Here is a 17,795-nt window from a genome sequence, read left to right as displayed (position 1 = left end):
TCACGGTTTGATTCCCGGTCAGGGCACTTACCTGGGTTGTGGGCTCGATCCCCAGTGTGGGGCGTGCAGGAGGCAGCTGATCCATGATTCTCTCTCATCATTTGATGTTTCTATCTCTCCCGATCCCTTCCTCTCTGAATAAAAAAATATATATTTTTTAAAAAAATATTTCTGAGTTTATACCTGGCACAGGTAATCAAGCTTCCCTGGTAACACAACCTTCCCTGGCGCATTCTGATCCACAGGGTTTTGTCCTGTTTCGTCCAAGTCAGATCTGCCTGCTCCGACTGGTCACGCTAACGCTGAGCTGCTGTGCAGCGTGTATGTAAAAATGTGAGTGTGGTGTAGGCGTGTACATGGCACCAAGCCTTCCTCCTTAGTATCTTGTTTGTAGACACGACATACCCCTTATATTTGATACCTTCTCTCCCCCTGGGAGTCCCCCATTCGTGTCAACTCTGAACCACCTGGCTCTTCCCCAGAGCAGGTGTAAAGCCTGTTTTAATGTAAGGTAGCCCCGGAACTGCATCTGCTAAGGAGGGTCTCCCCAGTACCCGTTTCAGGCCGCCTTCCCCTCCCTAAGACCTCGCTGCTGCCCTAGGAGCGGCGGGAGGGACCCAGTGAGCTGTGTGGGTCGTGCTGGAGGTGGTGGGTAAAAAGATACCAATCACCCCCTCTCCTTCCAATAATCAGACAGAAAACAGCCTGGGTGGCCAGGTGGGAAGATACCTGGCCCTCAGCTGGTCTTACTCAGTTTCCCGGCAGCTACTGCCCCCCTGTGGACGGTCGCAGTTACTGACTCCAAACCTGGGCTTCCTGGCCAGGCTGGTCTGGCCCAGGCTGCCTGCTAGTCCCTCCAGGTCCCTGGGCTTTCAGACTCACAGGGGCTTCGCTGTCAAACACGCCTGCCTCCCTCCTACGCGGCCCTCTGTTCAGGCAGCGCGAGGGCCACCCGCGGACCCCCGGTGGCTTGGTTTCCATAAGTCAGTTTGAGGCAGAGAGACTCAGAAATGGCCCCCAGTGACCTCTGTCTCCGGGGATCCCTGCCTCCGGTGGCCCCTCCACCTGAGTGTGGGTGGGGCCTGGGGCAGCTGTGCCCCCGGAGGTGGGAGGTGACAGCTGGGCATTGCCTGGGCGTCTGGGAAGCCTGAGGGGTGTGTGGAGCTCCTGGCCTTTTACCCATCAGGAGGCCCTGACTTGCCCAGGCCAGCCCCGTCTCGCATGAAAAGTCCCCCGGGCTCTGGGCTCCATCCAGACTCATCCGTCAGACTCTCAGACTCGCTGGCCCACTGCCCCCCGCCCGCGCCCCGTTTCTGGGCCCCTTGCTCTGCCCACACGGTTCAGCTCGCATATCCCAGGTGGAGTCGGGCTTGCTCGCCTGGTTTGCTCTCGATGCCTCAGCAGGAGCTCAGCTCCGTGTTTGCCCGCAGGTTCCCTGCAGCGGAGGCTTGTGGGAAAGGCCTGCTCCTGCCTTCACCTGGGGCGCTGCGGGCAGCCACAGCCCGTTCCCGTTTCCCTGGGCGGGTTGAAGGGGGAACCGTGTCCGGGGGGCTCCCTGGGCTTCTGGGGTCATCATTCCTCCTTGGAGCCCACGGTGCTGCCCCACACATTCTGTGAAACAAGTGGTGTTTGTCGCCCCTTTTTTCTGTCTACGATGTGTTCTCCTCCGTCCGCTGGGCAGCACCCTGTCTTCTCTGTGCAGGCGGCAAGGTGTCCTCTTGGCTGCCACAGCCTTTTTATTTTTGTTGATGTCAGAGAGGAAGGGAGAGGGAGAGAGAGAGCAACACCAATGATGAGAGAATCATGGATCGGCTGCCTCCTGCATGCCCGCTACTGGGGATCGAGCTCACAACCAGCATGCGCCCTGACCCAGAATCCAACTGTGACCTCCTGGTCCATAGGCCGACCCACTGAGCCACACCAGCCGGGTCACGGTGATTTTTACGGTCGCAGAGTGGTCCTGAGACCCCACGGTGAGGACTGATGTGGAGGCCTGACCGGGGGAGGCCGGCGGGCCCACTTCTCAGGGCCCAGGCTCCACGGAACATCAGAACATCGCAGTCAGTTTGGCTTCCTCTTGACAGCCGGCCAGTGGCTGGGAGGCCGTGATAGGGGACTAGAGCGGGCCTTTCGGGGAGTGATAAGCCGGAGAGGGTGGTTTGGGGCGGTGCTAAGCCTCACCATTAACGCTTTCCTTCCCGAGTGGTGCTGCTTAGGGAGAGAGACTGCGATCACAGTGAGAGCTGTTGCTTCATGGCTCTTTCTCCTCCGCTTTTGGCTCACACAGTGTCACTCAGTGGGGCTCCTCCTGGACAGCGTCTGCTCTAGCTGCAGGCGCCGTGGCCCGAGGGGCAGCAGGGGCTCTGGGGTCACCTGACTTCTGCTCTCCTCTCCCACTGGGAGCCACTGGGAGCCACTGGGAGCCACTGGGAGCCGTGGAAACCAGCCTCCGCTCACCCTGCAGGGGCCGAGGGGCTCTGGTTAGTGGGGACTAGTTCTAAGGAGAGAGATGAACGCAGTGGCGCGCTCCCCCCTCTGAATCTCCTCTTAGGATCCTTTAGAGTTTACAGAGCTCACAGGCCCGGCCGTGCCTCCCGTCTGCGCGTGTGTGTTAGTCACAGTGTGAGGCCGGGCGTCTGTGTCACATGCATCTTCCCTTCCCAGCCCCATTTTTTGTTTTTCTCTCCAAAGAATCTTGTAAAAAACAAGAATCAAGGCTTAAAAAGCAACAGCACTCTTCAACTTCAGGGCACATTATCCAAAGTAAAATCATTCTTTTGCTCTGCGTCGTTCACACGTTCAAGTTTCAGTTCTCTGCAGTCCGACTCTCTTGTGTCTTTTGAAGTGAATGGGAGAGTTTGCTATTCACTGTTATTTCCTGGATGACAGGGCTGCCAGGGTACATTCGAATTTCAGAAAAGCAACGGATCCCTTTAAAAAATATAACTTGCAGCCAATATTGCGTAAGACAACACTGACACTGAGGAATGATTGGTTATCTGAAATTCGAATTTAATCAGGTGCCTTATATTTTAATTTGCTGAATCTGGCTAACCCTACCTAATGGCAAATAGGTTCTTTCGTTTGCCTTCGCATCCTATACCCTGTTTTCACATGCTTTTGTAGCTAAAGACAAAACCCGATTCTCTCAGAAAAACAATGACCAGTGGGCAAAAAAAGAAAAAAATCCTTGGTGTGAAACAGAATGTGCAGCTCAGACCCCGCGCCCTCAAGGATCCCATCTTGCAGGTCGAGTTCTGCAGCTGGGCTTGGGCTTGGGCTTGGGTTTGGGAAGTTCCCCGCCTTCATGGGGATCCTCGGGCCCCTCCCACCGGCTGAAACGCGATCCCAGTTGTAGCAGAGCCGGAAGCTGGCCGGCGCCTGCCTCCGTCCCAAGGTAAGGGTGTCTTCTCCGCTTCTCCCAGCTCTTTGCAAAGCGTGGAAACGGTTGTAAAAGTTGAACTCGGCCAGGTGACAGCACTGGCCGGGGCGGGGTGGGGGGAGCAGGGGAGGGCGCTCCGTGAGCAAACGGCCTCCCGGAGCCGGTCTGGAGGTCCGAGCGCCCACCGCCCGGCGGGGCTGACCGGTCCGGTGACTTTGACTTGTGAGCTTTCGTCCCCCGGGAAGGCTGAGAGCGGAGCTGTGTGGGAGCCTGACAGGCAGGGACTGTTCACCCACGTGTTTCATGGTTTAACTTTTAAACTGCGGGAACTCCCTTTTATATTCGCTCCGAATGACATAGTCACCTGTGTGAAGGTGACTTAGGGCCTCACTTGTTTATTTTAAAGTGCCTTTTAAGGTAGGGATTTTAGCTCCCCCCACCCCCACCCCTACCCCCGCCCGGTGCGGCCTTAGATGTTCCCAGAGACAAGCTGTGATCTCTGCCCTTAATTTTTTTCCCTTTTTTTTTTTTGCATCTTGCCATGCTGCCCCAGGGGCACTGGGGGTGTTTCCGTTTGTAAATGAGTTGTCAGGAGTGTTGCTTCACTAAGCTAGTATCTTCAGTTCAGAGATCTTTTTCCTCGGAATTAAAAGGTGGAGCAGAGGGAGCTGCCTGGGGTGGGCAGGGCGGGGACGAGGCCTGGCCTGTTGGTTTGTTGACATCACGAGCCAGCCTTTCAGGACGGTTTTGTGTGAAGGGATGAGTCCTACCAGGTCGCCACCGGCGCTGTTCCACGGGGGCTGCTGGCTTCTGTGACCGAGATCCACCAGGACAGGGTGGCCGCCTCCAGGAATTGGCCCAAAGGCGCATCCCCGGTTGTGGCAGGAAAACGAGATGGGTTTTTCATTAGCAACAAGGGAGTGGGTGGAGGCTCTGAAAGAGAGTGGTCCCGCAGGTGGTGGAGTCGGGCGAGATTTCAGTCCATCTTCTTGTTGTTAATCCTCACCCGAGGGTGTGTTTCCATTGATTTTTAGGGAGAGGGGGAGGGAAAGATAGAGAGGAACATTGATATGGGAGACACACATTGATTGGTGGCCTCCTGCACGCGGCCTGACCAGGGCCCAGTCAGGGAGAAGCCTGCAACCGAGGGATGTGCCCTTGACCGGAATCGAACCCGGGGCCCTCTGGTCCGCAGGCGGCGCTCTGTCCACTGAGCCACACCGAAGGCGCAGGTCCATCTTTAATGGGGACCTGCTTTGCGGCGGGCACTGTGCGGAGGGTTCACAGAGGCTCTGCAATCTTCACGGAAGCCCTGGATGTGGCTCCCACCGTCTCTCAGAACGAGAGAGCGAAGGCCCGGTGAGCTTAGGTCACTTGCCCGAGGTCCCTCGGTGACCGCTGGGCTCGGCCCAGGCCTGTGACTTCCAGGGCCACACTGTTCGCTCTCAGGGCGCAGTAGCTGATGGCATTTTAAATGGTCGCCCTAAGAAACGTCCAAACCTGTGAAGAATTCTTACGAGTTTATCTGAGCCAAACTGACCATTGCGGGGAAGCAGAAAGCTGAATGGGTTGGGGTCATGCTCCGGAGAACGGCAGTCCCTCTCCTTGTTTCATACATTACATCAAAGGCGGAGACGGAAGTGGGTTGGGTGAGCTCCATCGGGGATGGATTAGAGAGGCAGAGAAAGCAACGCGGGGAGGCCTCTGGGATGGGGTAAAAGGTGAAGTGGGAACAGGGGAGTTAAAAGCCAACAACTAACCGATAACAATAACAAGGAGAGGATTCCAGGCTCTGTGCCCGCCCACAGGCTGCCCCGAGGCTTCTGGAAAGGGGCATTGAGCCTGACTTTCCACAGGAATGCTCCCCCGGATGCCAGACACAGGCAGGCTCAGTCGAGGTAGAGGCTGACTTTGCCGAGAAGATTCTAGCCCAGGACGTGCCCACCACCACCAACTGCGTGTACTCAGCAAGTTCCCATTCAGGCCACCCTCTGTGGTGGCTTCAGGCCTCTGAGCTGGTCGGGTAGCGTGGCCCCGGTGCGTCCACGGGTCTGCAGGGGACGGGAAAACAGTGAGGGGTCCCGTGGGCTGGTGCCTCTGGCGGGAGCGTGTGCCCTGAGGGGTGGGAAGAGGGGGTCGCCCTGACATTCCGGTCAGTTAGTGTAGCTGCAGGAAGACAACAGACGGCTCAGGGAAGCTCTCCTTTTGCCTCCAGCTGAGGCTGGCAGTGAAGGTGATGGCTTCCCCCGAACTGGCCCCGCACTCGGGCTCTGGGTCTCGGCCGGCACCTGTCTTCCTCCTGCTGACCCGCCTGGGGTTAACCTGGTTGTCAGTGCAGCTGGAAGAACCTAGAAGGGTGGGAGGAAATCATTTTCCCACCCGGACCCATTCAGTGGTTAATTTCTTAAAATCGTCTTCCCCGTGCTTCCCGCTGTGAGAACGGAGCCTGAGACATCGTCGTCGTCTGGGGAAGTGGAAATACTTGGCCTATTTTTCAGTTTCCCTGCAGTGTGAGATTCAGCTCTCAAGGTCAATTAATCCTGGATTTGGGGGTTTGTAGGACGTGCGAGTTAAATTGCCGGGGAAGCGGGAAGCAAGGGTCTGGACTATTTTGGGAGGCTTCGCACAGGAGACGAGGATGGAAGGAGTGTGGACGGAAGGGGCCACAGGCTGACCTGACAAGCTCAGGGGAGGCCTGCATGGCGGTCTTGCAAACTCAGAGACCTAAAGACACCACAAGGATGGTCTGAAATTAAACTTTAACTAAAGCAGTGATGGTGGGCAGTTACGTCCTAGGCCGGTATCTTCACTGACAAGGTCAACCTTTACCTTAACTGAGCCTATCTGTCTTTTTGCATCTATGACAACACACCCTTGAAATGTCTGGGTAACTTGTAACTTCCCTTTTTTCTGGAGCCCCTGGGGCACAGCCTAATGTGCTGGGCGCCAGGACAGATGCCACAGATTCCTTCATTATCATGTTAATTGTCCCTGCACCCATCTAAGCATGTGTCCATCATTTTACTTCTTATCCAATCCCAGGGGTTTCCCACCCCCGCTCTGCCTTCCTTTCTCCCGCCTCTCTAGTCTATCACCAATGAATTTCATGTAACCCACCTATGTCCCTCCTTTGTTTGCAAATGTATAAATCCAAATGTAACCCCCTCATTCTCCGGAGCATTATCTCAGTTCGTTGAGGTTCTGCTTCCCGGCATATGTCGACAGTTTGGCTCAAATAAACTCACAAACATTCTTTACAGTTTCAATGGGTTTTTTACGTTAACAGGAGCAGGTGAGCATTCCAGCTCTCTCACCACAATAGTGTCAGAAGTGGGCACCTGCCGGGGCCAGGAAGGCAGCAGGGGTGGTAGATACCGGCGGCTACGATTTACCGACAACCTAGTGTTTGTAGACGTTGAACTAAAACACAGTTAGGAATTGACCCTGGTTCTTCAGGAGCTCTGGTTCCCGAGCAAGCTCTCTGCCTGGCCTCCCAGACTCGGAGAGTGGCTGGGCCTTCTGAATTAGGCTCATGCACACGGCAGCCTTTGTCACAGTCATGCCCCCACTCACATTGCTCCATCGTGCAATGCTGCTCCTCTCGGGACTTGCCTATCTCCCCGGGGAGGGAGCAGTGATGTCGAGTGGAAATGTAGCCGGACAACCGAGGCGTCTGGGCTGCCTGTCAACCCCCCATAAGCCAGCTGCTTACATTGGGTAAAAGGACAAAGATGATGTGGGGAAGTAGGGATTACAGGCGTGGGAAAGTAGACTCGGGATAATCACAGGTTACTAGTCATGCGGGCTGGGGGCGGGGTGGGGGCGGGGGAGGGCACAGGAGGGCGGGCGCCTCTGGGCACCCCGGACCAGATGGCAGGCCATAGGGGCTGGGGGTTGAACATAGCAGGTGCCTCCGGGACTAGATCATTTCGGCCTCGAGATTGTCAATCTTTCCATGATGACAGGCAGTTCTCCGGAGGATGGACCACATTCCGACCTGAGCTCCCCTGTCCCAGGGCGCACAGCTCCCAGCAGGCGAGGATGTGCTTTCTCTAATCCAGTGGTTCTCAACCTTCCGAATGCCGCGACCCTTTAATACAGTTCCTCATGTTGTGGTGACCCCCAACCATAAAATTATTTTCGTTGCTACTTCATCACTGTAATTTGGCTACTGTTATGAATCGTCATGTAAATATCTGATATGCAGGATGGATTTTCATTGTTACAAATTGAACATAATTAAAGCATAGTGATTAATCACAAAACCAATATGTAATTATATATGTGTTTTCCGATGGTCTTAGGCGACCCCTGTGAAAGGGTTGTTTGACCCCCAGAGGGGTCACAGGTTGAGAACCGCTGCTCTAATCGAACAGAACCATCAGGTTAACAGAGCAGGACTCACAGTTCTGATCATCGGAGCTGGTCCCCGATATTCTCTTTCTGCCCCGAACAGAACGAACAGGAAGGTGAGTTAGAGCAGGTCTCACCCTAACAGTCTGCGCGCTGCAGCGCCCATGCCCGGCCCGGCCCTCTCCTCTGCCGCGAAGGTGGTCCTGCTGGCTGGGAGGCGGCCTCTCGCTCACCGCTCTCTCCACACAGTCCAGGGCTTAGCGCACACGCTCCCACGAATAACCCCCTGCCCTCTCCCCTGCGTGGTCCCGGGGCCCAGGTTGGCCGATGCGGTGAATGTGTCCTTTGAAGGAAGAGTGTCCTGCAATCATCCCGGAAGCGTCACAGGCCACGGACATGGAAACAGCGCCTCCCCCTGGGCGGTGGCGCCCAACCCGGAGCCAGGGACTCGCTCCTGTTTATTCCCTCGTTGACCTTGTTTGTCATATTTTATTTCTTTTTTAAAAAAAATATATATTTTATTGATTTTTTACAGAGAGGAAGGGAGAGGGATAGAGAGTTAGAAACATCGATGAGAGAGAAACATCGACCAGCTGCCTCCTGCACACTCCCCACTAGGGATGTGCCCACAACCAAGGCACATGCCCTTGACTGGAATCGAACCTGGGACCTTTCAGTCTGCAGGCTGATGCTCTATCCACTGAACCAAATCAGTCAGGGCATTCTTTTTGTTAAGTAAATTAAAAAAAAAAATTATTTCAGAGAGGAAGGGAGAGGGAGAGAGAGAGAGAGAGAGAGAGAGAGAGAAAGAAACATCAATGATGAGAGAATCATGGATCGGCTGCCTCCTGCACACCCCTACTGGGATTGAGCCCGCAACCCGGGCATGTGCCCTTGACTGGAATTGAACCCGAGACCCTTCAGTCCACAGGCCGATGCTCTATCCACTGCGCCACACCAGCTAGGACATTTCCTATTTTCCTAGTGACTGGCAGGTGGGCGCCTCTGAGTCACTTCCCTTCCCGACTTCTGCTTTTCCCTCTCACGACTCCCAGCCTGCGTGTCCACCGCGCCCTCTGGAATCATCCTGGGCGGTGGGAGGTGGCCCTGCGTTTATTCCGGCTCACGGGTGGGGTTCCGCAAATGAGGAAACCGAGCCAGGGGTCCCGTGACCTCCCGGATGGTATTCAGCTCCTTCGTGCACAGCAGAGAGGAGAGGCCCAGCCTCGCTGCCACGCCACCCACAGAAGTCAGCGCCCAATGACTGTCTGTGAGACGGGACCGACCCCGCCCTCGGGGTCATTCTCTAGGCGCGTGGCCCGTCCTGCCTTTAGTTTTGTGGTGGCTGGGCCAAGGCCACCTGGAGAAAGCCATGACTCGGTTCTTCTCAAGTAACTGTGACCTGGTCCTAAAGGCAGCTCTGCCCCCAGCAAAGGGGCCTGAGATCTGTGCTTGAGTAGGAAACCCTCTCAGGGCCCTCGCAGTTCTTGGCTGCCTCCTGCACGCCCCCCACTGGGGATGGAGCCCGAAACACGGGCATGTGCCCTGACCGGGAATTGAACCGTGACCTCCTGGTTCATGGGTCGATGCTCAACCCCTGAGCCATGCTGGCCTCGCGGAAACCCTATTTTTATGGAGAATGAGCTGCTTTGTAGGCTCTTCCCATCAGCAGCCTGCCCACACGCTGCCTTTACTCACCACCAGGTAACCTGTCCCCGCCTGTTCATCCCCAGCCCGGGATGGTTTGCGGGTTTGGGTTAGATGCGCACAGAGAGGAGGGCTGGAGGAGCCAGTGCTGGTCAGGCCGATGGTCCCTGTGGGGCCGGTGGTGCCTGTGAGGCCGGTGGTGCCTGTGAGGTCGGTGGTGCCTGTGAGGCCGGTGGTGCCTGTGAGGCCGATGGTCCCTGTGGGGCCGGTGGTCCCTGTGAGGCTGATGGTCCCTGTGGGGCCGGTGGTGCCTGTGAGGTCGGTGGTGCCTGTGAGGTTGGTGGTGCCTGTGAGGCCGGTGGTCCCTGTGAGGCCGATGGTCCCTGTGAGGTCGGTGGTCCCTGTGAGGCCGGTGGTCCCTGTGAGGCCGGTGGTGCCTGTGAGGCCGATGGCCGGAGGGCCTCACCTGGATGCAGGAGAAAGACCTGAGCTGACAATGGTGCTTCCTAATCCGAGGCCTCTGGGCCGCAGGGAACAGAAAGATTGCCTCTTGCAATGGGTGGTCTATTGCCGTCACTTTCCAAGATTGCAAATTAAATCCCGCCCGCCCTCCGTGCCATCATGATTAGCTCAGGGGGTCGGAGAAAGGGCCAGATGCGTTCAGGGGACGCATTTGCATCCAGCAGCAGCTCCTGTGAGCTCGCTAAGCTCTCTAGGTGACGCGGAATAAAGCCTCTGGTTTTATTGGACGAGTTGGTCCTTCCCCAGTCATTCGCGGTCAGACTCCCAGCTGTCTTCGTCCTGTCGCGGTGCGGGGGCAGGAAGCCGTGAGGCCGTGCAGGCTTTCGGGGGCTTCGTTCCGAGCCTCACCGCGTAAGAGGTGGAGCTGGGGTCCAGCCCGTGGAGACGCCACCCACCGTCTTCCTCTGTGGCCCGTCGTGGAGGATTCGGGGAGCTGACGGCTGAAAGCAAGTGGCTCTCTGGCTCCCCTGTCCCGCGTGTGGAAGCTTCTATCGTTCATCTCAGTTTCATCTTCCTGTGCAGATGGCAGTTCCCGGACACATCGCGGGGGCCCTGCTGCTGCTGCTGCGCCTCGGCCTGGTGGCGGGTTATCCTAGCGGCTTAGTGACGGAGTCCTGCGGGGACATGGTCCCCAGACACGGCCACGCCCCGCTCCCCAACCCCGTCCACAGCGTGACAGTGGCCCGGACGACATTCACGCCAGGAGACCGGATCGAAGGTACTGCGCGTGCGAGGGTCCCCGTTCACAGGCCGAGGTTCACCCTCCCGCTGCACGCTGAGGGGCTGTCGCTGTTGGAGTCCCAGTCCCAGTGCGGACCCCTCCCCTGTTCGGTAGATGCCATCGTCTTCACCCCACGCCTCCCACCTTTGTGTTTAGCTGCTGCAGACGCTCTATGCCCTCCGTAGTATGTCTGCTCCCCATTCAGGACTGGTTTCCAAACGTGTGTTTATCATGTTCAATGTGTCGTCATGAACAATACTATTCACTCCACAGAAAAGGAAAATAAAGTTTACTTGATTTGGTTTGAGATTTCATAAACCCTTATCTTTCTCTTTCCTTTTTATTGAATCTTTCTCTTTCTTTTTTGTTTTTAAATATATTTTTATTGATTTCAGAGGGGAAGGGAGAGGGAGAGAGAGATAGGAACATCAATGATGAGAGAGAATCATTGATCTGACGCCTCCTGCACACCCCCTACTGGGGATCAAGCCGGCAACCCGGGCCTGTGCCCTGACCAGGAATCAAACCTGGACCCTTCAGTCCGCAGGCTGACTCTCTATCCACAGAGCCAAACCGGCTAGGGCTCTCTTTCTTGATACAGTGTAATCTCTTATACTAGTAGTGCCTTGATTCTTCTGGCAAAATGTGGACTGGCTAAAGGTGTATCTCGAACAGCATTCTGCAAACTCCACTTCCTGCAACTATTCCCAGCACTCTCTGACGAGAAGAGTATTCGGAAAGCACACTTTATGTGCACATATCAGACCTCTTAGCGTTGCATGCTGCGTGGTAGGGCGGTGAAGGGCCTAAGGGTTCGCAGTGAAGAAGCTGTATTACTCTCATCCAGCCTTTTCCACACTAGTTTGGCCTCATGGGCCTGACCATTGCCCACCTCTCCCCGCGGACGGCCGTTAACATCTCTCGCAGGGACTGGCCCGTGCAGCCGAGCCTGGAGCTGTGTCTAGGGGACGGTCGCTGCCGTGGCCTCTCCTGGGGAAGCTCTGTGTGTGGACGGCTGTTGGAACCCGGGCATGCCTCCTATAGCCGTAGGAACCCGGCCTCGGCTCCTATAGCCGTTGGAACCCGGCCGCGCCTCCTCCAGCAGTTCCCTCTGGGCGGTGCCAGACCTCTTCCCCGTCTCTCTGTTGCCGCAGTTGCTGTGTCGGGGCCGGAGTTTAAAGGCTTTCTCATCGAGGCCCGGGATGCTGAGGACCCGAGCGGCGCTCCCGTGGGCTCCTTCACGCTGATTGACAGCCAGGAGTCCCAGCTTCTGACTTGTGGAGAGAAGCAGGTTTGTGGCTGGTTTAAAACTGATTTCTGTCTGTTTCCCCGGGCCTTGTCACCACAGGGTGGCGTGTGCAAGATAAACGACATCACCCCCGTAATGCAAACATCTAAACAGATGCCCAGTGACCCAGCCCCCCCCCCCCCCCCGTTTTACTGCTGGCAATCTACTTCACACATGAGCATCAGGAAAGGCAGGGCAGAGCTTGAAGAGTGTATGACTCCTAATACTTCATGTGCTATTGACTCTTAGCGTGTTGATTTTGGAAGGTGTGAATGTTGAAGATAGAGTTCTAGAGAGGGATGGAAATTCAATTTTTGTCATTCATTCATTTGTTTAGTAAACATTTATTATCCCAGGAACTGTCTTGGAGAGCTCATAGCCGGGGACACGAGTAAAGCGTGCGGACATGTGACATGGCACATGGGTAGGACATGGATGTAGGACAGACACATGAGTAGAACAGTGAGATGACATAGGTTAGAAGCACCCGCGGGACGGGGGAAGCATAGCTAGGGAGGCGCACCCAAGCTCGAGGGGATGGAGAGGGAGCTGCTTGGAGGACCCGACCCTAATGCTGGGCCACAGGGCATCTGCCAGGTGGAAGGAAGAGGGAGGTAAGATTGAGAGAAAGGAATTATGCAAATATAATCACCACCTATTTGGAGGCGGGAATACTTTTCCTTTTGATGAGTCTTCTGTGTACTAGTTGCATGTATGAATGGAAGGAATATACATTTATAGTATAAATGAAATAGCAAGCAAAATGCACCTAGTATTCATAACTCTCTCTAGTTCCTTTTTTTTTAAAAAAAAATGTGTTTTTATAGATTTCAGAGAGAGGGAAGGAGAGAGATAGAAACATCAATGATAAGAGAGAATCATGGATCGGCTGCCTCCTGCATGCCCCTCACTGAAATCAAGCCTGAAAGCAGAGCATGTACCCTGACTGTGAAGCAAACCTTGACCTCCTGGTTCACAGGTCAACACTCAACCACTGAGCCACCTGGGCCGGGCTCTCCTTAGCTCTTGCATTTCCGAGGACTGGGATTTACTCACAGAGTCAGAGCTAGTCTGGTCTCCCCAGCCAACCTGCATATACTGGGTACGCGAGGCCCTATTCTAATAAGACGGTCTCTACCAGAGGCTGAGGCCGCGCACTAATAAGTCCCTTTGCAAATGAGACCGCTCCGGCCCTGCTGAGCCGGCCAGGGGCTGACCGAGAGCTCTTTTCCATTCATCACAGGGGTCAGCGGTGAGCCACACCAATGCGCACAAGAAGACAGAAGTGAGAGTCTACTGGGACGCCCCCGACAACGCCCCCACCCACGTGCAGTTCCTGTGAGTACAGAGACCTGCCCCGGTGTAATTCCACAGCGATGGTCTGTCTCATTCTATTGGCGGACTTTCCCTGCAGGGGGGGCTGCTGGGGCGATAGCACCGCCTGCGTATGTAAGCAGTTGTTTGGCTTCTTTTCTTTCTTCCTGTCTTTTTTTTTTTTTTTTTTTTTTTAAAGTATATTTGTATTGATTTCAGAGGGAGAGAGAGACAGAAACATCAATGAGGAGAGAGAATCATGGATCAGCTGCCTTCTGCACGCCCCACACTGGGGATTGAGCCTGAAACCCAGGCCTGTGCCCTGACCAGGAATTGAACCGTGACCTCCTGGTTCATAAATGGATGCTCAGCCACTGAGCCACGCCTGCCTGGTGTGTTCGTTTTTCCCGAGCACCTGGCACAGGGCCTGCCTCCGGAGAGGCACGGAGTAGACACTGGATGTGTGAATGCAGCATCGCCCGCCTTCACGCTGACAGGAGCCCTCAACCATCCTCGAGTCCTCAGGGAGCTGGGCTGAGGCTTGATAGACTTGGGATGGGACTTTAAAACCCACACCAGCCCTGACATGTGGGGCAGCGGGACACATGGCAGGTTAGGTGGTCAGAGCGCGTGTCCCTGGAACCTCCCAGAAGGTCATCATGTTGTAGCGTGAATGGCTCCTGAGTGGTGTGAGGGGCATGGCTTTCAGGGGAGAAGTGCCCCCCGACCTCCCCTCCACCTCGTGCACCAGGTCCCGGTGCGCAGTCACAGGGCTCGCACCTGCGTGTTGTGTGGCGTGTGAAGACGGGGCTGTCACCCCGCACAGCTGGCGCCCTGGTGGCCGCTGCCCTGCCCTCTGACCGAGCACTGGGAGGTGAATGAGGGTGTGCAGTCTTGGCATGTCGGGGGGATCGTGCAGTTTAGTCTCTGGCCTGGCGTTGGGAGCGTGCCCCCCAATGACAAGTCAGAGTAGAGAAGAGGGGAAGGGGGGAGCAGGATGAGGAGGAAGAGCAGGATGAGGAGGAAGAGGAGGAGGAGGAGGAGGAGGAGGGGGAGGAAGAGCAGGATGAGGAGAAAGAGGAGGAGGAGGAGGAGGGGGAGGAAGAGCAGGATGAGGAGGAGGAGGAGAAGGTGAAGGAGGAGGAGGGAGAGAGCCATCAGAGGTCTGGTAGCCACTCCTGAGTCGCGTGTCCCTTCTGAACTCCTTCTCACCCCTTGGGAGTTTTGATTTGCCTGCTGGGCCACAGTTGGGGTTCTGGCTGACGCCCCGGTTCTGCGTTTCAGGGCCACTGTCGTGGAGAAGTATAAACGCTACTGGGTGAGGATTCCTAGTCCTGTCATTTCACAGCCAAAGGCCCCGCCCTTTTCAACACCTAGAGCCACACCAGTGCCTTCGCCAGCCTCGCCTGCAGTCTCCCGTCTCACCAAACCAGTGAGTCGCCTCCTGTGGTTCCCCAAACGCAGTCTAGGGGAGCACCTCCTTGGGCGCTGGGGTTCCGTGCTCGGGGCCCTGTGAGGAGAAGCAGCGGCCCAGAGCGGTGGTGGCAGCAGGCGGGTCTCAGCAGGATCCCGAGGGAGGTCCTCGCTGCAGCATTAGGGCTGCAGGTTAGAGGGGGGAGTGTAGCCCTGCACCTCCCAGCACGGTCACCACACTGACACAGTCCCTACCAGCGGGATGCGGTTCCTCTGAGACCTGGGGAAGCAGCAGCAACGAACTCCCTCCCTCCCTCCCTCCCTCCTCTCTCTCTTTCCACCACCAAATATGAAACATGGAGTGGGAGCTTAAAGCTTAAGCTCTATTCAGACAAAATTTGGAATGTGGAGCACAATCTTGAAGTAGTGGTAGAGCTCTTAAATATATATTTAAATATATTTTTATTGATTTCAGAGAGGAAGGGAGAGAGGGAGAGAGAAACATTAATGAGAGAGAACCATGTATCGGCTGCCTCCTGCACGCCCTCTACTGGGGATGAACCCACAACTGGGGCCTGTGCCCTGACCAGGAATCGCACCAGTGACTTCTCTGTGCATGGGACGATGCTCAACCCATTGAGCAACACTGGCCAGGACTCTTATATTATTTTAATATCAAATTTGAACCAAATGCTAGAGGCAGAGTCCAGGGTCTAAATACAAAATTTTGCAAAGGTTTTGCTTGTTTGATTTTTAAATTCCACCTCTGGAAACTGGAGGATACCCTGCAGGCAAGACTGTCCCTGTGGACTTAAACACTCCCTGAGGAGTTTCGAGAATTTCCCCGAGCCTTCCCTGGGGAACATAATTAACATGAACTATTTGTGTATTAAAGGGACTTTAATACTCGAGCACAATTACAGTCCAACTACTGTGCCTTCCAAATGTTAATTAAAAGTAATTACACTGAAAAGTTCATGACCGTGAAAACGACTGCCCGGGTCATTTCTAATTTGGGGCCTGTCTCCTGCCCCCTTATTTGGGTCCTGTTCTGAAAGGGGGTCCGTTGGGACCTGAGCCCCAGGAGGGGCCCTTCTGTCTTTGGGGATGACCGCTGCTTTGATCACGAAGCCCCGCCCCCTCATTTTCCCAGTTCAGCGCCTCGGGCTGTGGGAGCAAGAAGTTCTGTGTGCGGAGCCCCTCGGCCTGCGACCCAGCGAAAGAGGGCACCTGCCTCTTCCTGTCCTTCACGCCGGACGACCACTCGGTGACGGTGGAGATGAGCGGCCCCAGCAAAGGCTACCTGTCCTTCGCGCTTTCCCACGACAGGTGGATGGTGGGTACCTCTCACTAATCCGTGGGGTGACATTAGTCCCGGGGTGAGCTCCTCGCAGTGGCGGGTCAGCTGTTTGTTCCAGGTCAGATGATGGCACTTGAGGGAGGGGTGGGGAGGGAGGGCGGGTGCTGAGGCTGAATGAGGCCTGTGTGCTGTGGTTTGTCGATTCCTGGTGTCATTCACGGAGACTCCATATTTCTTATCTTAGCTGGGCTAATTCTGAGTTGAATGCAAGATTAACGGGTTGTTCTTGGGTCTTCTTTAAGGAGCTTAGCGACCAAGGCCCATAAAATACCTTGCTAGGTAGTTGAGGGGGAGCAATTTAGAATAGGCGAAAGAACCAAATCTACGCACAGTAACGTGAAATCCAGAAGATTCGCTTGTACCGTGAAATGATGCCGGGTGCTTTGAAGATGCAACCTGCCCTTTGGTAGTAATTGAAATGAGATCCTGAGTTTAGAGAATATTAGAGATGAAAGGACACATGAGAATCAGACCGGCAAAGAATGCCTCCCTGAGCTCAGACGGTGTGGCCTCAATACGTAACACTTAATCTATTGGGTGTTGAATGTGTACAATATTAGCAATATTTGATTACAGAAAGCTACCCCCCCTCCCCAAAACCGATATAATATAGCACATTTACAGTCATGAAAACGTTCAAGACATAGATATATATTTACAAACAAGTATCCAGAATAATATTCATGATAAATTAAAACAAGTAACAAAACTGTGTATTTTTCTATTTGGAGAGAGAGAAAGATATAGGTATAAATATAAATAGATTTGGATGAATATATATGAAAGCATTAACCGTGGTGTTCAATTGGGGATGGGTTTATGGGCATATAAACATGTCAAGTCTATTTTAGCCTGTTTTCTTAATAATGAAATTGTATTGCTTTCCTATTATAACAAAATCATATTGATTCCTAAATCGGACAGCCATAGTACCGTTGAAGGCTGCCAGTCAATTATTTAAGAAGACCAAATACTATTTGATTTTGATTAAGGACTTAAAAGCACAGCGTTGAACTTCCTTTAGACTCTTCTCCGTTCCCATCATCCTCCAGGGCGACGATGACGCTTACCTGTGTGTTCATGAGGACCAGACCGTGAGCATCCGACCCGCCCACCTGACGGGGCGGAGCCACCCGGCCCTGGACTCCTGGGTAGGTGTCAAAGTTCTGGGAGCCTCTACCTGGCCCGCCCGCCCTCCGGCCACGCGGCTCACAGCGGCACGTCTGTGTGGCAAGGTGGCCTCGAACCCGCAGTTTGTCGGGCCTGAGCAGGGGCCTCGCCGAAGGGTTCCTCTCTCATAACACTCTGGGAAAGCTTTTCTGCACTTTCCCTTATTTTTTTTTTTACTAGATATACATATATATTTAATAAAGTTTATGTGTTTTTAAGGTGTGCAACATGATGTGTTTTAAAAAAATGTTTTGATTGATTTTTTTTGAGAGAGAGAGGAAGGGAGAGGGAGCGAGAGATAGAAACATCAATGATGAGAGAGAATCATGGATTGGCTGCCTCCTGCATGCCCCACACTGGGGATCGAGCCGGCAACCCCAGGCATGTGCCCTCGACCGAGAATCAAACTGTGACCTCCTGGTTCCTAGGCCGATGCTCAGCCGCTGAGCCACGCTGGCCGGGCGCGATGATTTGATATCCATACACACAGTGAAATGCTGTGCCAAACCGGCTAGGGCTACTTGCTATTGTTTGTTCAATGTTTTTGATTGTTAGTGGCCAGATGGAGTTTTTATGTCTGCCAAAGCTTCTCTCCTGGGGAGAGGAATTTTGGGGTTTTGACTCA

The 17,795-nt window shown here is 54.6% G+C and overlaps 1 protein-coding gene across 2 annotated transcripts in view; it reads left to right on the top strand.

Moving 5' to 3' along the window:
- Positions 1–17,795, top strand: part of FRRS1 (ferric chelate reductase 1) — a 34,447-nt gene that overhangs the window by 7,690 nt on the left and 8,962 nt on the right. The window contains exons 1-7 of one of the 2 annotated variants that reach the window (XM_070396382.1): positions 3,365–3,397; positions 10,427–10,622; positions 11,780–11,916; positions 13,157–13,251; positions 14,512–14,659; positions 15,794–15,976; positions 17,053–17,151. In XM_070396382.1, coding sequence (XP_070252483.1) covers positions 10,427–10,622; positions 11,780–11,916; positions 13,157–13,251; positions 14,512–14,659; positions 15,794–15,976; positions 17,053–17,151 — 858 coding nt within the window. In that variant the 5' untranslated portion in view covers positions 3,365–3,397. Of the gene's footprint in view, positions 1–3,364; positions 3,398–10,426; positions 10,623–11,779; positions 11,917–13,156; positions 13,252–14,511; positions 14,660–15,793; positions 15,977–17,052; positions 17,152–17,795 lie in introns of those variants that run through there. The other variant, XM_070396383.1, reaches the window with a different exon arrangement.

The sequence above is a fragment of the Myotis yumanensis genome, unplaced genomic scaffold (genome assembly GCF_028538775.1).
Source record: "Myotis yumanensis isolate MYYU_CA2020_CCGP unplaced genomic scaffold, mMyoYum1.0.hap1 SCAF_17, whole genome shotgun sequence".
Taxonomy (NCBI): Eukaryota; Metazoa; Chordata; class Mammalia; order Chiroptera; family Vespertilionidae; genus Myotis; species Myotis yumanensis.
The sequence above is the reverse complement of the archived record's forward strand: the minus strand, read 5'-3'. Positions and strand labels throughout refer to the sequence as shown.